Here is a 19,484-nt window from a genome sequence, read left to right as displayed (position 1 = left end):
ACCCCCCGAAGGAGCCCCATTCTCCATTTTATTCCTTTGTCAGGGATTTCTCCAAGCAGGGTCCATCCCATCCCAGGGAGGGCAGGACCAGCAGGGTCCAGTGGCCACGGGCCACCACGTGCCCCCCGGGGGAGGTGCCGTGCCAGCGGGGCGGGCGCTGCCAGGGCTGTTAATGATTTGCAGGATGACGTGGGGACCACAGGGACTAAAGGGCTTTTCCAAGGGTCACCGTGGAGGCAGGGCCACCCTCTGCCGGCCTCACCCAGCCCCGCCACCGGCAAGATGGTGTCTCTGACCGACCTCCAGCGTAAGTGGGCACGGGGTGACCCGTGGGTGATGCCCACCCCTGTGGGACTGGGGCAGCCCCACGCCAGGGCTGGAAGCTGCTGGCTGGGGTGGCTGGGGCAGGGAGGGGTGTAATGGCAAGGGGGATGTGGGGACCAGCACTGGGGAGGTGCCTGGATCATCTGGAGATCAGCTCCATCCTCCGCTGGCACTGCCTGCGCTGGCACCTTCGTGCCACTGCTCAGGACAAGGCTGGAGATGGTTCTTCCCATTTATTTTTTCTATTCTTTTTTCACAAGCCCTCAGGGGTTTCTAGGGCAACAACAGCCCCAAGGCCTGGGCAGGTGCAAAGGCTGTTCCTAAGCTTTGGAGACAAACCCAAAGTGTCTTTCTGGGAGGGAATGGGACAGGGAGGTGCTGAAAGGAGGGACCACAACCTGACACGGGACCTGAGGTGTGGAACTGAGCCCTTGTCTCAGCCCTCCCGTCTTCCACAGGGATTGGAGTGGGGCTGGTTGGCTTCGGCCTCTTCTTCCTCCTTTTTGGGATGCTCCTGTACTTTGACTCCGTGCTCCTGGCCTTTGGGAACGTGAGTACTGTGGGGCCGGGGCCCAGCCGGCACCGATGCCCAGGACTGAGCAAAGAGCTCCTCTGACCTGCTCCCCTCCCTCCTTCCTCCCAGATCCTCTTCCTCTCTGGCTTGGTCTTCATCATCGGCTTCAGGAGGACCTTCACCTTCTTCTTCCAGCGGCCCAAGCTGAAGGGCACCAGCTTCTTTTTCGGGGGGTTGATCGTCGTCCTCATGCGGTGGCCGATCCTGGGGATGCTGCTGGAGGCCTACGGCTTCATCACCCTCTTCAGGTGGGTCCCAGGGCACCCAGACCCCCCTCTGGGGGAGAGCAGAGCCGGGGGATCCTCCTCGGAGCCCAACCCAGACTTTTGTGTTGACACAGGAGCTTTTTCCCGGTGGCTTTGGGGTTCCTGGGCTCGCTGGCAAACATCCCCCTGCTGAGCCAGGTGAGCAGGGCTGACGTGCCCCCGGGCTCTGCAGCCCTTGGGTGGGATCAGCCCCCGTCGCTGCAGTTGGGATCAGACAGGGGAGGTCACTGCAGTCACCCCACAGCCCCCTGAGGCTGCAGGGGTGGATTTTCCTGCTGATCTGGGTCTGTCCCTGTTGCAGCTCCTGCAGAAGGTGGGAGACAGCGGCTCCATGGTGTGACCTGACCTGGGACGGGCCGAGTGGCTGAGGTGGGATGGTGGCAGTGAGCCCTGGGTCCTGCTGGCCCTAGGGTTGTCTCTCTTGGCCCAGGGACCCTCAATGCTGTCAGGAGTGACCCCACAATGGGGATGGGGCCCCCCTGTCCCATGGAGCTCCCGGGAGCAGCTCCAGGGCCCCAGGGCTGTGCCAGGCAGGATTCTGGAACTATTGCACTTATTTAATTCTTTTTGTCTTCCCCTAGTGAAAGATTTAATAAAAAATGTGTCTGAGACCAAGCTCAGGCTGGGCTCCTTTCCTGAGCCTCCAGCTCTGGCATCTCTTGGTGTCACCAAGGAGGCATCACGGCCATGGCTGGGGGTGGCACAAGGACCTTCCCATGGGTGTGTCTGAAGGTGGCACAGGGGTCTTCCCATGGATGTATCTGAAGGTGGCACAGGGGTCTTCCCACGGATGTGGCTGGGGATGGCACAGGGACTTTCCCATGCATGGAGGTGGCACAGGGATCTTCTCATGGCTGGAGGTGGCACAGGGCCATTCCCATGGCCACGACTGGGGGTGGCACAGGGACCCTCTGGTGGCCGTGGCCCCCCTGCCCTGGCCACCAGCCCCAGGCAGCTGGGGCAGGCCTGGCACGCAGGCAGGGGCCGTGGCACTGCCTTCCCACGCATCCCATGGGGATGAGGCTGCCCGGGAGCCACGGGAGAGGGCAGGGGGGGGTTAGGAAAACACCCATTAAACCACATTAACATTTCCTGACCTGATCGGAGCAGAGTAAATGACCCCAGTCGGACTCAGCCACCATGAAATGGCAAATGACATCCGGGGTCGTTAATTAATGAGGGATGCTGGGCTGGGAGGGGGCCTGGAGCAAACCCTCAGTGTTCCAGAGCCAGGACTCACGTTTCCCATTGGACTGGTCCCTGTGGGATGGAGCTGGTGGGATTTACAGCACTACTGGGCACTGGGGCAGCTCTGCCAGGGTTTGGGCCAGGGGAACACCTTCCAGCCCACCTGATGCCCACCCAGGCCCAGGTATCAGGGACTTTCATCTCTGCTTGAGGAGGACCCACACTGCTGGATGCTCTGTGGGATGGGCATCCCGTGGTGTGAGGTGCCAGCTGCCCGTCCAGAGTGTCCCAATGACACCACGGACATCCCCACGGCAGGTGGGATGCTGAGGGCAGCCCCGAGCTCTCCCAGCTTCCCCTCAGATGACTTTAAAGGAGCTCTTTTGTCCAGGCTGCAGGAACTCCTCTGCCCAGGAGAACTGGTCGGGTAACTCCTGAGTGGAGCCCAGCCAGGTTCCCGTGAGCACTCGGGGCTCTGGGTGCAAGCAGGAGTTTAATTAAACCAAAGCAATCACATCAAAGCCGGTCCCTGCACGGAAAACCTCCTTCACTAGCAGGAATTAATTACTGAGCTGGAGTTAAACCTGTTCCCTCCCGGAGCTGGTGGCTGTGCCTGCTGTCCCTTGGTAGGCACAGCTTCGCTGCCCGGGAGTGCAGGGGGTTGGCACCAGGTGAAAGCAGAGCTGGGAAGGGCTCTGATGGCTCAGGTGATGTGGGGTAACTCATTTGGGCACCCAAATGCCATCCCAGAGCTGGGCTGCAGGGGATGAGCTCCCAGAGGGGATTAACAGGAGCAGAGCTCCTCAAGCACCCGGGGCTGCTTTATGTCCCTGGGAGGGCTGCTTAGGGAAGTGGATCCCTGGTTTTGGGAAGTGGATCTTTACTTTGATAGCAGCACAAGGCTCTTGAAAAGGGGAAAATGAGCTTCATGGCAGGAACACGGTGCAGGTAAGTGAGGGCTGCAGCCTCCCCAGTGCCTTTACCCTACTCCTGTCTTGGCTCTGCCCCAGCTGAGAATTCCCACTTGGGCTCCACAGCAACTTTTTTCCTGGTCAAGCTTTCTCTTCAGGCCTTCAGCAGAGGAAAGAGGAATGGTCCCTGATGCATCATGTGCAGGGGAAGGTGGTTCCCACTGTTCAATGCCCCCATCCCCGTGGCATGTGCCCGGGTGCTGTGAAGTGCCATCACTTCACCCTGCTGGGAAAATCAAGCCAGGATGGAGCATCTTCCCTGGGTGGCACTGAGGGATCATGGAATCCCAGAATGGTTTGGAAGGGACCTTAAAGAACATCCAGTGCCACCCCCTGCCATGGGCAGGGACACCTTCCACTAGCCCAGGCTGCTCCAAGCCCCGTCCAGCCTGGCCTTGGACACTTCCAGGGATGGGGCAGCCACAGCTTTTCCAGGCTCTGAGGAGCCCCAGGGAATGGCTGTGAGCTCCCTCAGCCTGAAGCTGGAGCTGCTCTCCTGGAGTTCATTGCAGGGAATGTTTTCCCTCCGGCCCAGTAAATCCCTGCTTTGCTGTGCCAGAGCACTTTTGGTCTCCAGCAAAGGCTTTGGGTTTGCCCTGGCTCTGGCTGACGTCAGCACTGAATTCCCCCAGTGCTGGTGCCATCCAGAGCCTCCTCCAGGCCCTTCCCTAGAGTTGCTTTTATGCTGGAGCTTTTTGGTCACCCAGAATAAGGATCCTCACAAGCCCTGTGTGTTTTTACTACCAACAAATTCGGGGACGAGGGAAGTGAGTGAAATGCGTGGGAAGGCCAGAAATGTGCCTCCCTTCTTGTGCTGCTTTAAAGGATCCCTCAAGAAATAAAAGCTGTTCGCTAAAACTTCCTAATGATTCCATTTAGAGAGGGAAGTACTTAATATCTCAGGTTTTTATTTTAAGAAAAGCAATTGCTCAGCCCAACATGAGAGAGGAACAAATTTATCCGGCAGGAAAGCCATTGTTTCTCTCTGGAAAGCATTTTCCTTCAATTCTCTCAATCACTTGACTCCTTGAAAGCAGACAGGGAAATGACTGAAGAGCATTCCCCTGCTATTTCCAGATGAGCTGCTCTTTATTGGATCTGCAATTAGATAAAATCCCAGGCTTTTGGAGCGAACTGCAGCAGGTTTCCCACAGCAGCACATGGATCAGGTGGGGTGATTGCAGCCTTCCCTGATGCCCTGGCACTTTCTGTCACTGCAAATTCAGGTTAAGTGATGTTTTGAGGCTGTGTGGGAAGAGCTGAGCATCTTCCCTGCAGCTCTGGGTCACCTGAGGGGCTGGGAATAAAACCAGCATGGTCCCAGAGCTGGCTGATGTCCTGTATCCATCCCTGTCTGTCCTTCCCATGCCCCTGTTCCTCTAACCCTGGGCACAAAAGCACCTTTGTAGGTTATTTAAAGCCTCTCATCAGGTCTTTCCATCGCTGCTCCCGTGCACCAGCTGCTCATCCTTGCTCAGTGCTGGCAGAGGTGACTGGAAAATGCCTTGTGGGGTTCTCCTTGCACGGGGAATGTGTCCTGTGCTGGGAACATCCCTGAGCCCTGGCGCTGGGAGCAAGGACAGCTAACCCCAGGGCTGGCACTGGCCGTGCAAGGCAACAGCCCTCAGCCCTCTGATGGCTTTGGGTAAGTTGGTTCTGCCTGTTTTCTCTTGGTTTCCCTTCCAAGGGGGTGGTGGTGCCATTCCCCCTGCCCAGGGTCTCCCCCAGCTGTCCCCTGCTCTGGATGTCCCACAGGACAGGAGTCCATCTGTCCCTCCTGGGCCAAAGCCATGCCCAGAGCATCCAACACCCCTCAGGACTCCTGAAAACGTGGCCCTGGGTCAGAGAGGGGCTGGAAACACCAGAGCCCCACGGCCCCACATCCTGGGCCCACCTTCCCTGCTGACGTGGCCCCTTCCCTTTGAAGTCCCGCTGCACCCCCGGCCTCTCCTTCGGGGAACGGGGCTTGGCAGAGCCCGTGGGATGCCCGGGAAGGGGATTTATGCCTGCTGGCTCCCTGCCAGGCTCTCTCACGTCGCTGTGGCTCCCGGGCTGGGCTGTTGCCTCCTGACCTCTGCACCCCCCTGCAACCTGTGCCGGGGCACGAGGCTGCCCCGCTGACGCAGGGCTGGGGGCCGGCGTGGGAACGGACGTCAGGGCTGGGGGAGCGGGGTGGGACCCGCGGGGCTGAGCCCTCGGGGCCTGCCAGGGTCAGCATTCCCCTGGCAGCCAGAATCCCACAGGGCAGGGAGGTGTTTCAGCCCCGGGTTTGGGGGGAAGCTGTTTGGGTTGTTCTCCTCGCCCCCCCCCTCCAGCACCTGGACAAGGGTGACAGTGGTACCCCAAACAAATCCCATCCTCCACAGCAGGGGGATTGTGTAGCTGGGGGTCTCGGGGCAGGGGCAAGTGTGTGATGTGTGGTTAGGGTTCTTCCAAGAATGTTTTTTATTGCCTTGGCAGTCATTTCCCACCGAGATTCCCCAAGGTCAAGCCCTGGGCTGGGAGCCACGGGGCTGATCCAGCACCCACTGCCCTGGACTGGGCACTGCCAGGGGGGAGACACATCGACCTGGGGGCCAGGGAAGCACCTGGTATGAAGGAGTCCCCACACTGAGGGTTTTAGAGCAGCATCTCCCTTCCAAACCACAGGGCAGGGCTGGGTTTGCCCCTTGGTTTAGTATCATATGTAACAAGTGCAATGAGTTCTGCTGTTCTCCACCCTGGGCTCTGCTCCCTCGCTGGTTTAAGGGAGCTGGGAGGGTTCCCCTGGTTGTGCTCAGAGCAGCCCCTGGAAGGGCACAGGGGGTTGTGGGTCTGCAGTTGGTGTTTCCACGGCCAAAGAGGCTGTGGTTGAGTGTCCTTTGCCATTCCCACCCCCAGGCCTTTGGGAAAAACCCCATTATTCCTCTGCAGAGTGGGACATCTCCCTGGCCAGACCTGTGTCACCACCAGCACCCCCCAGCAGCTCTGCCAGCTGGCACCAGCAGGTCTCTGTGCCCTGCACATGCCCTGGTACTGCTGACAGGGAGCAGATAACCCCAAGGAATGTGGGTTCAGCGCTCCCAGCTCTGCACAGCCCCCCTTGCCAGCTCTTCCCACCGGGCACGGGGGGGCTCCTGGATGTGCCACCCTCGGCAGGGAGGGTCACAGCCACCTGCCCGTGGGATTCCCAGCCCTCCCCCAGCCAGGGGAGGAGAATCCCGGGCTATAAAAGCATCGTCCCCTCTGGGATGGGAAGGAGCTGCTGGCACAGCAGGAGGCTGCCCTGGAGGACACGATGCCAGCAGGACACAGCAGGAGGGTGCAGCAGTACCTGCTGCTCTTGGCCCTGACCTGGGGTGCCAGCTTTGCCCCCTTGCCAGCCCAGGCTTTGCAGAGGTAGCAGGACTGTGTGTGGCCCACATGGTGTCGGGTCCTGCTGTCTCCCCTCTTTTCTGGGGTCTGGGGCTGAGGGTGAGGGGCTCTCCTGCTTCAGCCACGCTGGGAAACCCCTTCCTCCTCCTCCTCCTCCTCCTCTGCTGCTCTGCACCTGCTCTTCCTCGCTCCTCTTCCTCTCTCCCCTCCAGCACCGCGTGGTTAATGGTTGGACCCGATGACCCCGGAGGTATTTTCCAACCTAAGTAATTCCATGGCTCGGGAGCATCCCGAATCCCAAATAACCAAGGACGCCGAGACGGAGCATTTTGCCCCAGCGTGGGGCTGGGCTCAGCCCGCGGGTGGCTGCCGGGGGCCGGTGGGTTCCTCCTGCAGCCCCACCCGCCGTGGGGTCCCTGCCCTGGGTGGGCTGGGGCGCATCCCCGCCGTGCGGGTGCGGTGGGAGCGGGACCCGCCGGGGTGCTGCGGGGAGCTGCTGCCATCTAGAGCCACCCGGCTGGAGTTCCCGAGGCGGGAATGCCGGGGTGCGGGTGGCAGGGAGTTGGGGAGGGGGGGGGGGATGTTCTCCTTGAGCCCCCCCAGCCCTGTCCTGGCCCCCGCAGGATCGCGCTGCGGAGGATGCCCTCCATCCGCCAGACGCTGCAGGAGATGGGGGTGAAGGTGTGGGACGTGTTCCCGGAGCTGCGCCAGGGCAGGCGCGGCGGCGGGGCCGGTCCCAGGAACGGGACGGCTCCCACCCTCCTCACCAACTACCTGGACGTGAGTCTCTCCCTTCTTGGGGGTTTGTCACCCCGGTGTCACCTCACGGATCCTCCCTGGCTCGGGTCTACCCGAGCCGTGCCCCCAGTGATGCCCCCCCCCGTGCTGTGCCTCTTCTAGACCCAGTATTTCGGCGAGATCAGCATCGGGACCCCCGCGCAGACCTTCAAGGTGGTCTTTGACACGGGCTCGGCCAACCTGTGGGTGCCGTCCTACAAGTGCTCCCCCCTCTACAGCGCCTGTGGTGAGTAGGGGGGCATAGGCAGGGCCAGGACTGACCCCACACCCCCAGGCTGGGCTCAGTGAAGGGGGGCAAGTCCCTCCACCTCGGGGGCTGCTCGGGGTGGGCCGGTGTGGGGGTCTGGTTTTTCGACAGCCCTTTGCACGGGGGGTTCTGCCTGTTGCTGCCCAGACCCCTGGCACTGGGGCACGGTGGGTTCATCATCACACAGGGGATGTTCCGGGGGAGCACAGACACTCAGCCCTCTCTCTCTCACCTCCTTGGATGCACGTTCTCCCTCTGCCCAGTCTCCCACAGCCGCTACGACTCCTCCAAGTCCCGGACCTACATCTCCAACGGCACCGGCTTCGCCATCCGCTACGGCAGCGGCAGCGTCAAGGGCTTCCTGAGCCAGGACATCGTCATGGTGAGGGGGGCTGGCGCTCACGAGGAGCTGCTCACACGCTGGGGGCTCTCGGGGGGGGGATTTCACCCCTCCCAGCTCCCTGCAAGGACCCTCGTGCCCTTCCCCAGGTGTCAGACATTCCCATCATCCAGGTGTTCGCCGAGGCCACGGCGCTGCCCGCCTTCCCCTTCATCTTCGCCCGGTTTGACGGGGTGCTGGGGATGGGCTTCCCCAGCCAGGCCATCGACGGCATCACCCCCGTCTTCGACAGGATCCTGTCCCAGCAGATCCTCAAGGAGGACGTGTTTTCCGTCTACTACAGCCGGTGGGTCCCGTGGGGAGCTGGGGGGGGGTCGGTTTTTGGGGCATGGGCATCAGAACCATGTTGGCATCTTGGGATTGGGAAGGAGCCGGGGCTGGGGCTGTGGGATGTGGGGCGGGAGGGATGAGCCCGTGGAGGATGCCTGGAGGAGCTGGGGAGAATGAGGCAGCACAGGAGGCAGAGACGGGTGGAGGTTTGTCTGGAGCTGCTGGGCAGGGAGTGCTGAGGGGGAGCAGCTCCTCTGTCACTGTCGGATTGAACAGAGTCACCAGCTCTGTGAGTGGGGCTGGAGCAATCCCAGCCAGGAGGGGATTTAGTTAATTTGGTGATTTTGGTTAATTTTTGGCAAAATTTAAAAAAAAAGAAAAAAAAAAGAACAAAACAAACCAAAAGAATCTATTGAAGAAAAACCTGCACCAGCAGCCAAACCTCCTTTCATTTCTCGCCCCAAAGGGTTGTGCTCCAGCACCCCTCCTCCCAGCATCCCCAAAACCCACTGGAGCAGTGGGAGGACACACCCTGGCAGGGCAGGAATGCTGCCCCAGGCCCCAGACACAACAGCCTGGCACTGTGCAGTGACAGACTCTCAAACACACCCCCAAATCAGACACGGTACCTCCTGACCTCAGCCGAAGGTTGCATCAATAACAAACAAAGCCTAAGGAAGGGGCTGAGGTTGCCACTGGCATCTAGGTGCCACTTGGGTGCCCTGGGGACATGGGTGCCCTCAGTCCACAGCCTCACGGAGCATCCCTCTCTTTGCAGAGCCTCCAAGTAAGAAGACACAGAGCACGAGCACCCTTGATGGCACCCACTAACAGCTCCTGTGTGCCCCGGGGTGGGCACAGTTTAACACAGCTCCTGTGTGCCCCGGGGTGGGCACAGCCCCTGCTGCCCCTGCCAGCCCCAGGCCAGCCCTGCTCCAGCTCACACACTGCAGATGCCCTGGCTGGGTTCTGTCCACGTTCCTGCTCCCCTCGGGAGCCAGCACAGACCTGCTGGGACACCCCTGCATGCGGCCCCCCCTCCCACCCCCTGACCTAACTCGGGGTTTCTCTGCTCCAGCTTGCTCTCCACCACTGCTCACCGGGCCAGCAGAGCCTCGTGGCCGTGGCTGGTCCCTTCTGGCTGGTTTTTCGGGGGCAGCAGCCAAGGGGGAATCGCTCCACTGTGGTTTGTGCCCTAGGAATGCTCCTCTGAAACCCGGGGGGGAGATAATCCTGGGAGGCAGCGACCCAGCCTATTACACCGGGGACTTCCACTACCTGAACGTCAGCAGGAGCGGCTACTGGCAGATCAGCATGAAGGGGTGAGGGCAGGGACAGCCCCTGCACGAATCATGGAATCACTTAGGCTGGAAAGACCTCTAGGACCCTTGGGTCCATTTAGCCCAGCACTGCCAAGGGTGCATCCCAGGGACCCCCGTGGCTGTGGGAGGGGGGGATGTCAGGCTGGCAGCCCGGGAAGGTGGTCCATGGAGCCGAGCTTTCCTTTGGCACTGCTGGGGGATGCTTTCTCCCCACTGGGGAGGAGCGGGGTTGGCTCCTCCAGCTTCTCCACACTCAGCAAGGAGCCGGGAGAGCTGGGAATGCAGAGGGGGTGGCACCGTGGGCTGATCCTGCTTGGAAGCTGCAGAGGAAGAGTTTAACCCCCTTTAGCCCTGCGGGAGGAGCGTGAGGCGCTGAAACAACTCTGCTTTGTTTGAAGGAAAATAAACAAACCCTGCACATGACAAAGCTTAGCTTTCCAACCGGGAAAGCTGCAAGGGAGGGTTCCCGGGGCTGCTGGAGAGCCCGTGGGAGCAGCACATGCTCTGCCTGGCCACAGCTCCCTGGAGAAAGATGTCACGCTCCTGTGAGACCTCATGGCATCACTGTGGGATATTCAGGGGCTTCCCTCCCACTCCAGGGTGTCTGTAGGGGCTGAAATCCTGTTCTGCAAGGAAGGCTGCTCGGTGGCCGTGGACACAGGGGCCTCCTACATCACCGGCCCCGCCGGGCCCGTGTCCGTGCTCATGAAAGCCATCGGCGCGGCCGAGATGGCCGAGGGAGAGGTGAGTCCCCCCCACACCTGTACCCCAGTCCACCCCTGCCCCAGGGAGTGGGCTCAGGGCCACCTCCTCCTCCCACAGTACGTGGTGGACTGTGACCAGGTGCCTCAGCTGCCCAACATCTCCTTCCACCTGGGGGGGAAGGTCTACGTGCTCAGCGGCTCAGCCTACGTCCTCCGGGTAAGCTGCGCCCTCCTGGCTCCCCTAAAGCAGCCAAAACAAGCCCCAGAATGATGCTCCTTGTTTTCCCCAAACCCTCTTGTTGGGCAGAGGTGTCCATATGAGCCAGAGCAACTTGTGGCTGCTCTCTTGGGTGGTTCTGGGGAGATTTGGGGTGAGCAGCAAAGAGCAGAGACAGACAGGGGTCCTCCTCCCTGGAGGTTGGGTTTTAGGAAGAGGTTCTTCCCCCAGTGGGTGGTCAGGCACTGGAATGGGCTCCCCAGGGCAGTGGTCACAGCACCAAGAGTTCATGGAGTGTTTGCACAGTGTTCCCAGGCCCATGGTGTGACTCTTGGGGATGGTCCCGTGCAGGGCTAAGAGTTGGACTCGATGATCCTTGTGGGTCTCTTCCAGTTCAGCATGTTCTGTGATTCTGTGATTTTTGGGGTTGTCCTGTGGAGGGCCAGGAGCTGGACTAGATGGTCCAGAGTATCCTGAGCTGGAATATCCCTCCCAGCTCCTTCCATGAGGAAGGAACACCGTGGCCAAGCAGAGGGTGTGGGGCTGGGGGTCCGTCCCCCCCTCGGGATCTCCCTCCTGGCACCGCCATCACCACTGGGGTCTCCCTTTTGCAGCAATCCCAGTACGGGGAGGACATCTGCGTGGTGGCTTTCTCAGGGCTGGACATCCCACCCCCAGCTGGTCCCCTCTGGATCCTGGGTGCCAGCTTCATCAGGCACTACTACACCAAATTCGACCGGCGCAACAACCGCATCGGCTTCGCCACGGCCCGCTGAGCCCAGGGGGCTGGGAGAGGATGGGGGAACCAGCCTGGAGGCAGGAGAACCACCAGGAAGCAGCGATTTGGAGTGCAAAAGAGAACAACAGTTCCCTTCCCGCTCAGCCACCTCCTCTCCCTTCACTGAAGCAACTGCAAACCTTGCCTTCTCCCACTCCCAAACCCCCGCGCCGCTTCCCGGGAGCCTCTGCTGCAAAGGGAGGGCTGAGCCCGAAGCACAGCGTCCTGGTGAGTGCTCAGGCTGGGAATCCAAGCGGGATCCTGCGTCCGGAGCTGCTCCTCCAGGGACTTTTAGGATGATGTGCAATGGTACAACCAGCACGCAGGGGATCGCTGCTGGCGTGGAGGGGCCCGCAGGCTGAGCAGGGATCATCTGTTACCAGTCCCTGTGATTCTTTAATTGGAAGGAAAATAATCTGTGTTTAATGATAGTTTTAGCTGGTGTTAACCCTCCCCCTCCCCGTGACTTTGATATTAAACAACTTAGAGCAACAGGACAGTGAGTGGAGGCTTGTTCTTGCAGAGGGGAGAGGTCAGACACCTTCACGAAGGGAACTGCACAGCAAATGTTCCCCTGCCAGGACCCACCACTGCACTTATGTCCCTACACTTCATAGGAGTGCAACACCCTCCCAGCCACTGCCACAGCAGCCACCTGTAGGCAAATCAGGGGCTTTGCCAACAGCAAACAAGCTCTTTCTGCAGGAGATGAGATGCTGTGCGGGCTGCTCAAGCCTCAACCCGCCTTTCCAAGGGGGGTCAGGACCACTGGTTGCACCCCTGGGGACAGGGACAGGGACAGGGCTGGACATGGCTCCTTGGTCTGTGTCCCACCAGGAAGGTGGCTCTGCTGCCCCTGAGCCTGTTTTTATGGCCATGCTGGCTCCAGCCAACAACCAGAGGCTTGTCTCTGCCCTGGCTCCGTGCAGAGATCCCCCTGGAGCTGCCAGCCCAGTGCCAGCTGGCCTGGAAGGAGGGACAGACCAGTGCTCCCAGCTGGGGGCTGACATTTCCAGTTCTGTGGGAGAGCTGCAGCACTTCCAGCTCCAGCCCAGCAGCTGCAAATCCAAGTGCTGCCCAAAGCCAAGGGCTGTGCAGTGCTCTCCCACCCCCCCCAGTTTGACCAGTTCAGGTGCTGTGAGGGCCGTGTCCACAGCTGAGTGCTGGGAAAGGTGTCTGGAAAGGGGAGTTTGGGCTCCTGAGCAGGGCCTGGAGCGAGTCAGTGTCTCCCCATGGGAGTGCAGCCCCTCACAGAAGCTTCTCACCCTCCTTTCTGCAGCCAGCAGTGATTGCTGAGCTCCCAGTGCTGATGAGTTCCCAGTGCTGATGAGTTCCCAGGGCTGCCTCTGAGCTGCAGGGATGTTTGGGAGAGGGATGGCACCGAAGCAGTGGCTGCTGTGTGATCTTTCCAGCCAGGTATGCTGCAGCCTCTGCTCTGTTCCCATCCCTCCCTCCATGGATCCTCATTCCCTGCCCTGCCCCATGGCAGTCTTGGAGCGGAGAGGATGTGGCTGAGCGGATGTTTGTCCCTCCTGGGGGAGCCTCTGCAGCCACATAGCATTTAAACCTCTTAATGTTGGGATGCACGACCCTGGGTCTCCAGAGATGGGAAATTCAATGTACCCAAATGTGTTTCTCCCCATCAGCTTTGCAGCACTGCTCCATCACGGGGGCGAGGGGAGCGGTGGCAGCTCCTCTTGGGGGCCTGGGAGTGCAGGGAAGGGGCCCCAGCAGCCACAGTATCTCCCTTTCATCCAGCATTTCCTGAGCTCCAGGCAGCTGCTCATCAGCACAGGAAACCCCAGGAGCTGGGAGCGGTGGCAGCCCAGGCAGGGAGGGGCGGGAGGGAGGGCAGAGCTGCCTGGAGACCCTCGACAAGGGGGGATCTGCTCAGGTCCACGCTGGAGCCACAGCCCAGCCTCTCCACAACCTCCTGGATGTACAGAGATGGTGGAAAGAGCCTCCCTCTCCTTCCTACTACAGAGAAGCTCCACTTGGAAATAACTAAGCCTCCTCTGCCCTCCTCTACACCACAAAGGCTCTGGTGTGGAGAAGTCAGCAGTGGATGTGAGCTTGTAAATGTGCCGGGTGACTTCAGCCCCCACGCTGGCTTCTGCCAGAGCCCTCAGCTGGAAAACGCTCAGGCTGGCCTGAAATAGGATGTTTTCGTGGATCCAGTTCTATTCCTATTCAGCACGGTTGTTTCAAGCAGCAGGAGGAAAAACGCCGGGGCCGCTTGTGGTGCTGCTCCGCGGCCCCTGAAGCCAGGCCATTAACAGCTCTAATCGCCTGCTCCAGGGGCAATTTCCCGGTGGAAGCGGCAGCCCTGGCTGCGAGGCACCACTAACCCGCCACGGCCCGGATTAGATCGTTCCGGGAGAGCAATTAGGCCGCGCTCAACCCAGCAAAGTGCGGGAGCAATTATGCCCATCCTATTAACACTGACAGAGCTCGCTCTATATTTGGAAACACGGGACCCGGCTGGTGGATTTTTTCCCCCCCCTCCTTAAATGATTTTCCCCAGGTCTCCATGGTCCATTTAGCTGATTTCAGCCGCAGCCAGCTGTAAACTTTGGAGGGGGCATTCTCTGCCCCCAGCCGTGTGCTGTTGTCATTTCCTCTGATAATGAAGCCGGGCTGGAGCCGTGTCCAGGGGCTGCGGGGGCTCCGCCACTGGGCGAGTTCTGCTTTCTCTTTACCCACCAAACCCCTCCTCAGCCCAGCCGTCAATCCCTGTGGGAGGTCAGCACTTGGTGGGCACGATGGCAGCAGGGCTGGAGAGGTTATCCCGCCTGGAGCCCCGGGTGCTGCCAGCTCCTCTCGTGTGTGGCATCCTCATCCTTTTTATTCCCAAAGGGATGGAGTGGGGGCTGGGCAGAGCCCCCGGGATGGCTGAGGGGATGGACGGGATGGACTGAGGTGGAGAGCATCGGCTGCATCCCGGTCCCCTGGGATGACTTAGGGGTTCCGGGAATGGATGGGGGAGACATCCGGGATGAGGGCAGCAGAGTCCCGGGATGCCGCTGAGGGCCCCCTAGGATGGCTGAGGGGCTCCGGGGATGGTTGTGGAGGGCACCGGCAGCAGGTGCGGCGGTCCCGATCCCGGCCGGGGGTGGATCGGGGTGGGTGCGCTGCCCGGGATCCCGGTGCGGGCGGGATGCGGGTCCGCGGCCGGGTCCCGCTGTGGAGCGGGTGAGATGCGGATCCGCCGGCGGGTCCCGGTGCGGGTGAGATGCGGATCCGCCGGCGGGTCCCGGTGCGGGTGGGATGCGGATCCTCTGCCAGGGTCCTGGTGCGGGTGGGATGCGGATCCTCTGCCACGGTCCTGGTGCGGGTGGGGTGCGGATCCGCTGCCCGGGATCCCGGTGCGGGTGGGATGCGGATCCGCTGCCAGGGTCCTGGTGCGGGTGGGATGCGGATCCGCTGCCAGGGTCCTGGTGCGGGTGGGATGCGGATCCGCTGCCAGGGTCTCGGTGCGGGTGGGATGCGGATCCACTGCTGGGGTCTCGGTGCGGGTGGGATGCGGGTCCGCCGGCGGGTCCCGGTGCGGGCGGGCGCTGCCGCTGGCGGGGAGGCGGGCGGGAGGCGGGCCGGTGACTCATGGCTTCCCAACGGCGGGCGGCTCCTCCCCGCGCAGCCCCCGGCACATGGGCCGCGGCTCCGGCAGCGCGGAGCTGGCCATGGCCGCACCGCCCGCCCGCTGCCCCGACTGCCCGGGGCCGGGGCCGGGGCCGGGGCCGGAGCGGGGGGGCGGTGGCGGGACCCCCGCCGTGCCCCTCCTCGGCATTGCGGTGGACGAGCGTGACGTGCTGCCCGGGGCGCTGCGGATCGTGCGGGAGATGAGACCCGGCTGGGAGCCGGCCAGGGTGAAGACCAAGGTACGGGGGGGGGGGACACACCCTGCGCAGAGACACCCACCCCCCCCGAGAACCGGCCGCCGCACCCCCCGCGGGGGTCGCCCAGGGGGGCTGCAGAGCCCGGCCGGGGCGGTGGGTACGGGGTTATAGGGTCCCCCGAGATTAGAGGGGTTCGCCCGGGGGCGGCTCCGGTGCTCACCCCGGGGGGCTACAGGGTCTGCCCTGGGGGGTCTGTGGGGTTCAACTCTGAGGGGTTACAGGGTCTACCCGAGGGGCGCTGTAGGGATCATGCAAGGGAGGCTGCAGGGTTCACCCAAGGGGGTCTGTAGGGTTCACTCAAGGGGGTCTGTGGGGCTCCCCGTGGGGGGGCTATAGGGCCAGCCCTGGGACAGCAATAGACCTCACTCGGGGGGGCTGTAAGATCCACAGGAGGTGACTGTAGAACCCACCATGGGGGGCTCTAGGACCTGCCAAGGAGGGTGTCATACACTGTCCCCCCACTTCTGGTTCTTTCTCCCCTCCTCTCTCTGAGCATAACTGGGACCCATCAGATGTGCAAAGGGGTGACACCCCCATCACACACATCCCCACAAGGTTCAGGGATCCCTCAGGTGGCCACTGAGAGGTGACTGTGAGAGCAAGTGTGTCCTCAGGGTCCCTGCGGGCTGCCAAGGTGTGGGCTGAAGGCTGGAGGTGCCCACAGGAGCAGCTACTCCTGGGAGCTGCTCTCGCTTGGGTGACTTGTTGGCTCTCACCTTTCCTGGGCTGTGTGGGCTGAGCTGCAGTTCAGGTGGGAGTTGGAGTCCAGCTCTGAATCCCTTGCACGGGACAGGGCTTGGCCGTGTGGAGCTGGCAGGGCTTTGCTGGCAGAGCAGGGCTGGCACCTGCCTGGTATGGCAGTCCCTTTCCTCCTCCTCACCTCTGCCCAGAGGTACCAGGACCCTGTGAGACAGGCTGGTGGTGTCTGTGCCCTCAGCAGCCTCCTGGCGACGGGCACTGGAGTGTGGAGGTGCTGGAACTGGGTGCACTCAAACATCTGCACGTGTGTGTGTGTGTGTCCTCTACAGGCACATGCTTCCCGTGTGCCTGGAGTGCCATTAAAAATGTATTAATAGCCAAGTGTAATTAAATACAAGAAGCTGCAGGAAAATCCATCTGAAAGGGCAGATGGCAATAGGCAGGAAGCTGGGAGCTGGAGTTGTAGGGGCAGGAAATGTCTCGCTCTGTGCAGCGCCCAGCACAGCCCTCGGTGGTTGTGGAAGGACCCCGGTATCCAGGCTCTGCAGGCGTTGGAGGGGTCAGTGTTCAACAACAGCTTGTGTGTGTGTTTTTAATTTAAAAATAAAGGGGAAAAAAAAATCATAGGGGTTGAGGGAAAACCCTCCCGTTGCGTTTCTCTCAGCTGCTATTGCAGGAGCCGTTGGGGAGGGGACTGGAGCAGTGCAGGGTCCTCAGCTGGTTCCCATTAGCATTCCCAGTCCCTTTCCCGGTGCCCTGGAGCTGTGCCCGGTTCACACCACCTCGTTGCCCGGTGTTGGTGCACAGTTGCCTGCAGGGGCTGTACCAGGCTGTGCCAGTGGCACGGGAAAATCTCCCGGAGCTCAGGGCAGGGGGTGGAACACCAGGAGAAGGATCTGGGTGCTCGGCCTCCCCTGCCTGCCCTCTCCTTGCTGGGGGCTCCAGGTTCGCCCACTTCCCAGGGCTCCTGCTCCTCATCCCTTAAGCACCTCTGTGCCGGTGAGTTAGCCTGCTGTGCTCTCAGGGATGCACACACTCCTCCATCCCTCATCCCGAGATAAGGGCAACAGCAGCGACCGGAGGCAAACCTCTGCAAGGACTCCGGCATGGCTGGACTTTTGCAGCCTGATTTTGGCAACAAGTTGCCCTGCTGCAGCCTGGCACAGGCTGGGGGTGCTGGGCCAGCCAGCACGGTGGTGCTTTGGGAATGCTGAGGGGTCTCCAGCAGGTGCAGCACCAGGTGTTGGATTTTGCTGCTTCCCTTCGCCCAGGGCTCGGCTCTCACTTCGCATTTCATTGCTGCAGAGCTCCTGGTGTGGAGTCACACGCTGTCAGGCGCCTTTTCCTCCGTCCCTGCTGTCACACAGCTGCAGCAGGGAAGGATTTGGGCTGGTAGCAGGGTGGCTGCAGTCTGGATCCACAAGGAATAGCACCAGGCATCTCCCAAGCAGCTGCGCTCATTCCTTGGGAGCTGGAGGAGCTGCCGCCTCCAAAGCAGGCGAGCCCCTGCGTGCAGGTTGCTGAGGAACCACGTGTGCGTCTCCAAAGTTAGTGGCCTGGAATTCAGGGGGGGATAAGGCTCAGTAATCCCGTGAAACCTGCTGGAAAGGGCTGATCGGGCCGTCGGGCAGCAAAACCAAAGCAGCACAAGGACTTTGCTGAGCATCTCGAGGTGGAGCCGCTCACCTGCGGCTGAGCGGGGACAGTTTTCTGCGTGGATGGGCCACGGCACCTCTGCTCCCTGAATTTCCAGCCTCTGGGGCCTGGCAGGACAAGGAGAGGAGGGCTGAGTGTGGCACCGTGGTAGAAACACAGATTATCTGCCCTGGGAAAAGCAGCTTGAGAGGGTTCAGCCTGTCCCAGCAGCCCCCCAGGATGAGGTGGCTGCCTCACCACGTGCTGTGCTCCCCCCAAATCCACCTCCAGCTGTGCAGCAGGGGCCGTGAGCACCGTCTGACTTCGGGGGTCTCATTCCAGTGCTTTGAGTTCCCCCTGGGGAGGCTGCACGGGGAGCCCTATATATAGGCACCCTATATGGGAGCGTGGGTTGCTGAGTGGGATGTCTAAAATTATCCATCCCACCCCCGGGCTCCGCGGCTGCCGGAGCACGAGCCCTCACCCCCCTCCTGCTCCGCCAGCATCACACCTGCTCCGGCTCCCCCATCCCAGAGGGAGGAAGGAATCATTCCCATGTGGAGCAGCAGCAGGCAGTGGGACCGTGTGGGGCTGAGCATTCCATGGTGCAGGGGGCGATTGGGGCAGGGGTTTCCCGTGAGGTGACGGAGACCCAAAAACCCCTCAGGGGCGCTGGAGGTGACCGAGATCCCGGCGGGATGGGGAGCGGAGCCCGGCAGCAGCCCCGGCATGTGCACGGGCAGGCGGCCAGGCCGGAGCGACGGGAGAACAAAACTCCCTTTCCATCTGCGAGGAGCCGTCAGAGCCGGTGACACGGGACGTCCCCAGCAGAGACGTCCCCGCCTATCAGCGCCCCGGCCCCGCGGGGAGGGTCGGAGGAGGGGATGGGGTGGTGGTGGTGTTTGCTCCGGGTTGTTTTCTGCCTTGCTGGGCTTTCCCCCCCCCCCCTCGTTTTACGCCGGTTTTTTGGGAGCGATTCCCGGGGCTGCTCCTGTGCCAAGAGTGCTGGCGGCACATCTGGCCTCGGCCATTCCTGAGCTGTTCCTGAGCTGCCAGGTGAAAAAAAGAGCAGGATTTCCACCCAAGCCGCCAGCTTGGTGCTGCTGGAGCCTCGTGCCCGTGGCCCCCCGCAGAGCCCCTGTTCACCCCCGAGCCTCCAGGCCTTGCAAACTCATGTCACCTCCCACGGGAGCTGTGCTGCCTCACGCCTTCCTTTGCCCGCTCCTGCCCTCGCTGTGGTGCTTCCTCCCTGGGATCTGCTGGTGGGCAGGGGTTTCCCTGTTCCCAGCTGGCACGGCAGGGGTGTGCAGGCCACCCTTCTCCCCCTGCAGCTCTTCACGGATGGCATCACCAACAAGCTGGTGGCCTGTTACACGGACGAGGGGATGGCGGACGCGGTGCTGGTCCGTGTCTACGGCAGGAAGACGGAGCTGTTGGTGGACCGGGAGACGGAGCTGAGGAACTTCCAGGTGCTGCGTGCCCACGGCTGTGCCCCCGACCTGTACTGCGCCTTCCAGAACGGGCTCTGCTACCAGTTCCTGCCGGGCATCGCCCTGGGGCCCGACCACGTGCGGGACCCCCACATCTTCAGGTGGGACCCCCGTGTCCTCCTCCGGGGAGCCCCAGGATGGGGGGATCAGTGCTCCTCCGGTGCTGCTCCCTGTTTCCAGCTCCCCCCTCGCTGCTGTGGCTCTGGAGCAGTGCTGGGGCGTCGCTGTGTGTGCGGTCCTGGGTGGTGCTGGGGGATGAATGGGCAGCTGGGTTTGTCACCAGAGCTTTAAAGCGTCAGCTTTTGGCGAGTGGAGGTTTCCTGGGAGCCACAGCTTGGGGCTGAGCTTGCC

General features: G+C 61.7%; 3 protein-coding genes across 5 annotated transcripts in view; all 3 read left to right on the top strand.

Annotated features, from left to right (window-relative positions):
- The first annotated feature begins 51 nt into the window (after window positions 1-51).
- GOLT1A (golgi transport 1A) lies at window positions 52-1,777 on the top strand. 2 transcript variants are annotated; one of them, XM_051808877.1, is made up of 5 exons: window positions 52-307; window positions 783-874; window positions 1,034-1,146; window positions 1,239-1,302; window positions 1,466-1,777. In XM_051808877.1, the coding sequence occupies exons 1-5, from the start codon at window positions 283-285 to the stop codon at window positions 1,502-1,504; spliced, it is 333 nt and encodes a 110-aa protein (XP_051664837.1). In that variant the 5' UTR covers window positions 52-282; the 3' UTR covers window positions 1,505-1,777. The 2 variants fall into 2 exon arrangements, with proteins under 2 accessions (XP_051664837.1, XP_051664836.1); XM_051808876.1 differs by having other exon boundaries at window positions 164-307; window positions 968-1,146.
- A 4,878-nt stretch (window positions 1,778-6,655) lies between these two features.
- Window positions 6,656-11,857, top strand: REN (renin). 2 transcript variants are annotated; one of them, XM_051808965.1, is made up of 9 exons: window positions 6,656-6,701; window positions 7,301-7,457; window positions 7,578-7,701; window positions 7,986-8,104; window positions 8,212-8,417; window positions 9,592-9,714; window positions 10,314-10,458; window positions 10,537-10,635; window positions 11,250-11,857. In XM_051808965.1, the coding sequence occupies exons 2-9, from the start codon at window positions 7,317-7,319 to the stop codon at window positions 11,409-11,411; spliced, it is 1,119 nt and encodes a 372-aa protein (XP_051664925.1). In that variant the 5' UTR covers window positions 6,656-6,701; window positions 7,301-7,316; the 3' UTR covers window positions 11,412-11,857. The 2 variants fall into 2 exon arrangements, with proteins under 2 accessions (XP_051664925.1, XP_051664926.1); XM_051808966.1 differs by lacking the exon at window positions 6,656-6,701 and having other exon boundaries at window positions 7,282-7,457; window positions 8,236-8,417.
- A 2,608-nt stretch (window positions 11,858-14,465) lies between these two features.
- The window catches only part of ETNK2 (ethanolamine kinase 2), a 9,860-nt gene continuing 4,841 nt past the window's right edge, over window positions 14,466-19,484 (top strand). Inside the window, exons 1-3 of the mRNA XM_051808958.1 lie at window positions 14,466-14,588; window positions 14,844-15,291; window positions 18,975-19,234. Of these exons, the coding sequence (XP_051664918.1) occupies window positions 14,473-14,588; window positions 14,844-15,291; window positions 18,975-19,234 (824 nt within the window). The 5' untranslated portion in view covers window positions 14,466-14,472. The remainder of the gene's footprint in view (window positions 14,589-14,843; window positions 15,292-18,974; window positions 19,235-19,484) is intronic.

The sequence above is a fragment of the Manacus candei genome, unplaced genomic scaffold (assembly GCF_025592945.1).
Source record: "Manacus candei isolate 608988 ecotype Guabito, Panama unplaced genomic scaffold, ASM2559294v1 h1tg000073l, whole genome shotgun sequence".
Classification (NCBI taxonomy): domain Eukaryota; kingdom Metazoa; phylum Chordata; class Aves; order Passeriformes; family Pipridae; genus Manacus; species Manacus candei.
Note: the sequence above shows the minus strand (reverse complement) of the source record. Positions and strands in the feature narration are given on the sequence as shown.

Bases quoted from the DNA above. Each gene is read 5' to 3' on its own strand.
- GOLT1A (XM_051808876.1), top strand. From the start codon at position 283: ATGGTGTCTCTGACCGACCTCCAGC. The intron at 308-782 runs GTAAGTGGGCAC...CGTCTTCCACAG, and splicing joins GTCTCTGACCGACCTCCAGC to GGATTGGAGTGGGGCTGGTT. The intron at 875-967 runs GTGAGTACTGTG...CCTTCCTCCCAG, and splicing joins TGCTCCTGGCCTTTGGGAAC to ATCCTCTTCCTCTCTGGCTT.
- REN (XM_051808965.1), top strand. From the start codon at position 7,317: ATGCCCTCCATCCGCCAGACGCTGCAGGAGATGGGGGTGAAGGTGTGG. The intron at 8,418-9,591 runs GTGGGGAGCTGG...TTTGTGCCCTAG, and splicing joins TACTACAGCCGGTGGGTCCC to GAATGCTCCTCTGAAACCCG. The intron at 10,459-10,536 runs GTGAGTCCCCCC...CTCCTCCCACAG, and splicing joins CCGAGATGGCCGAGGGAGAG to TACGTGGTGGACTGTGACCA.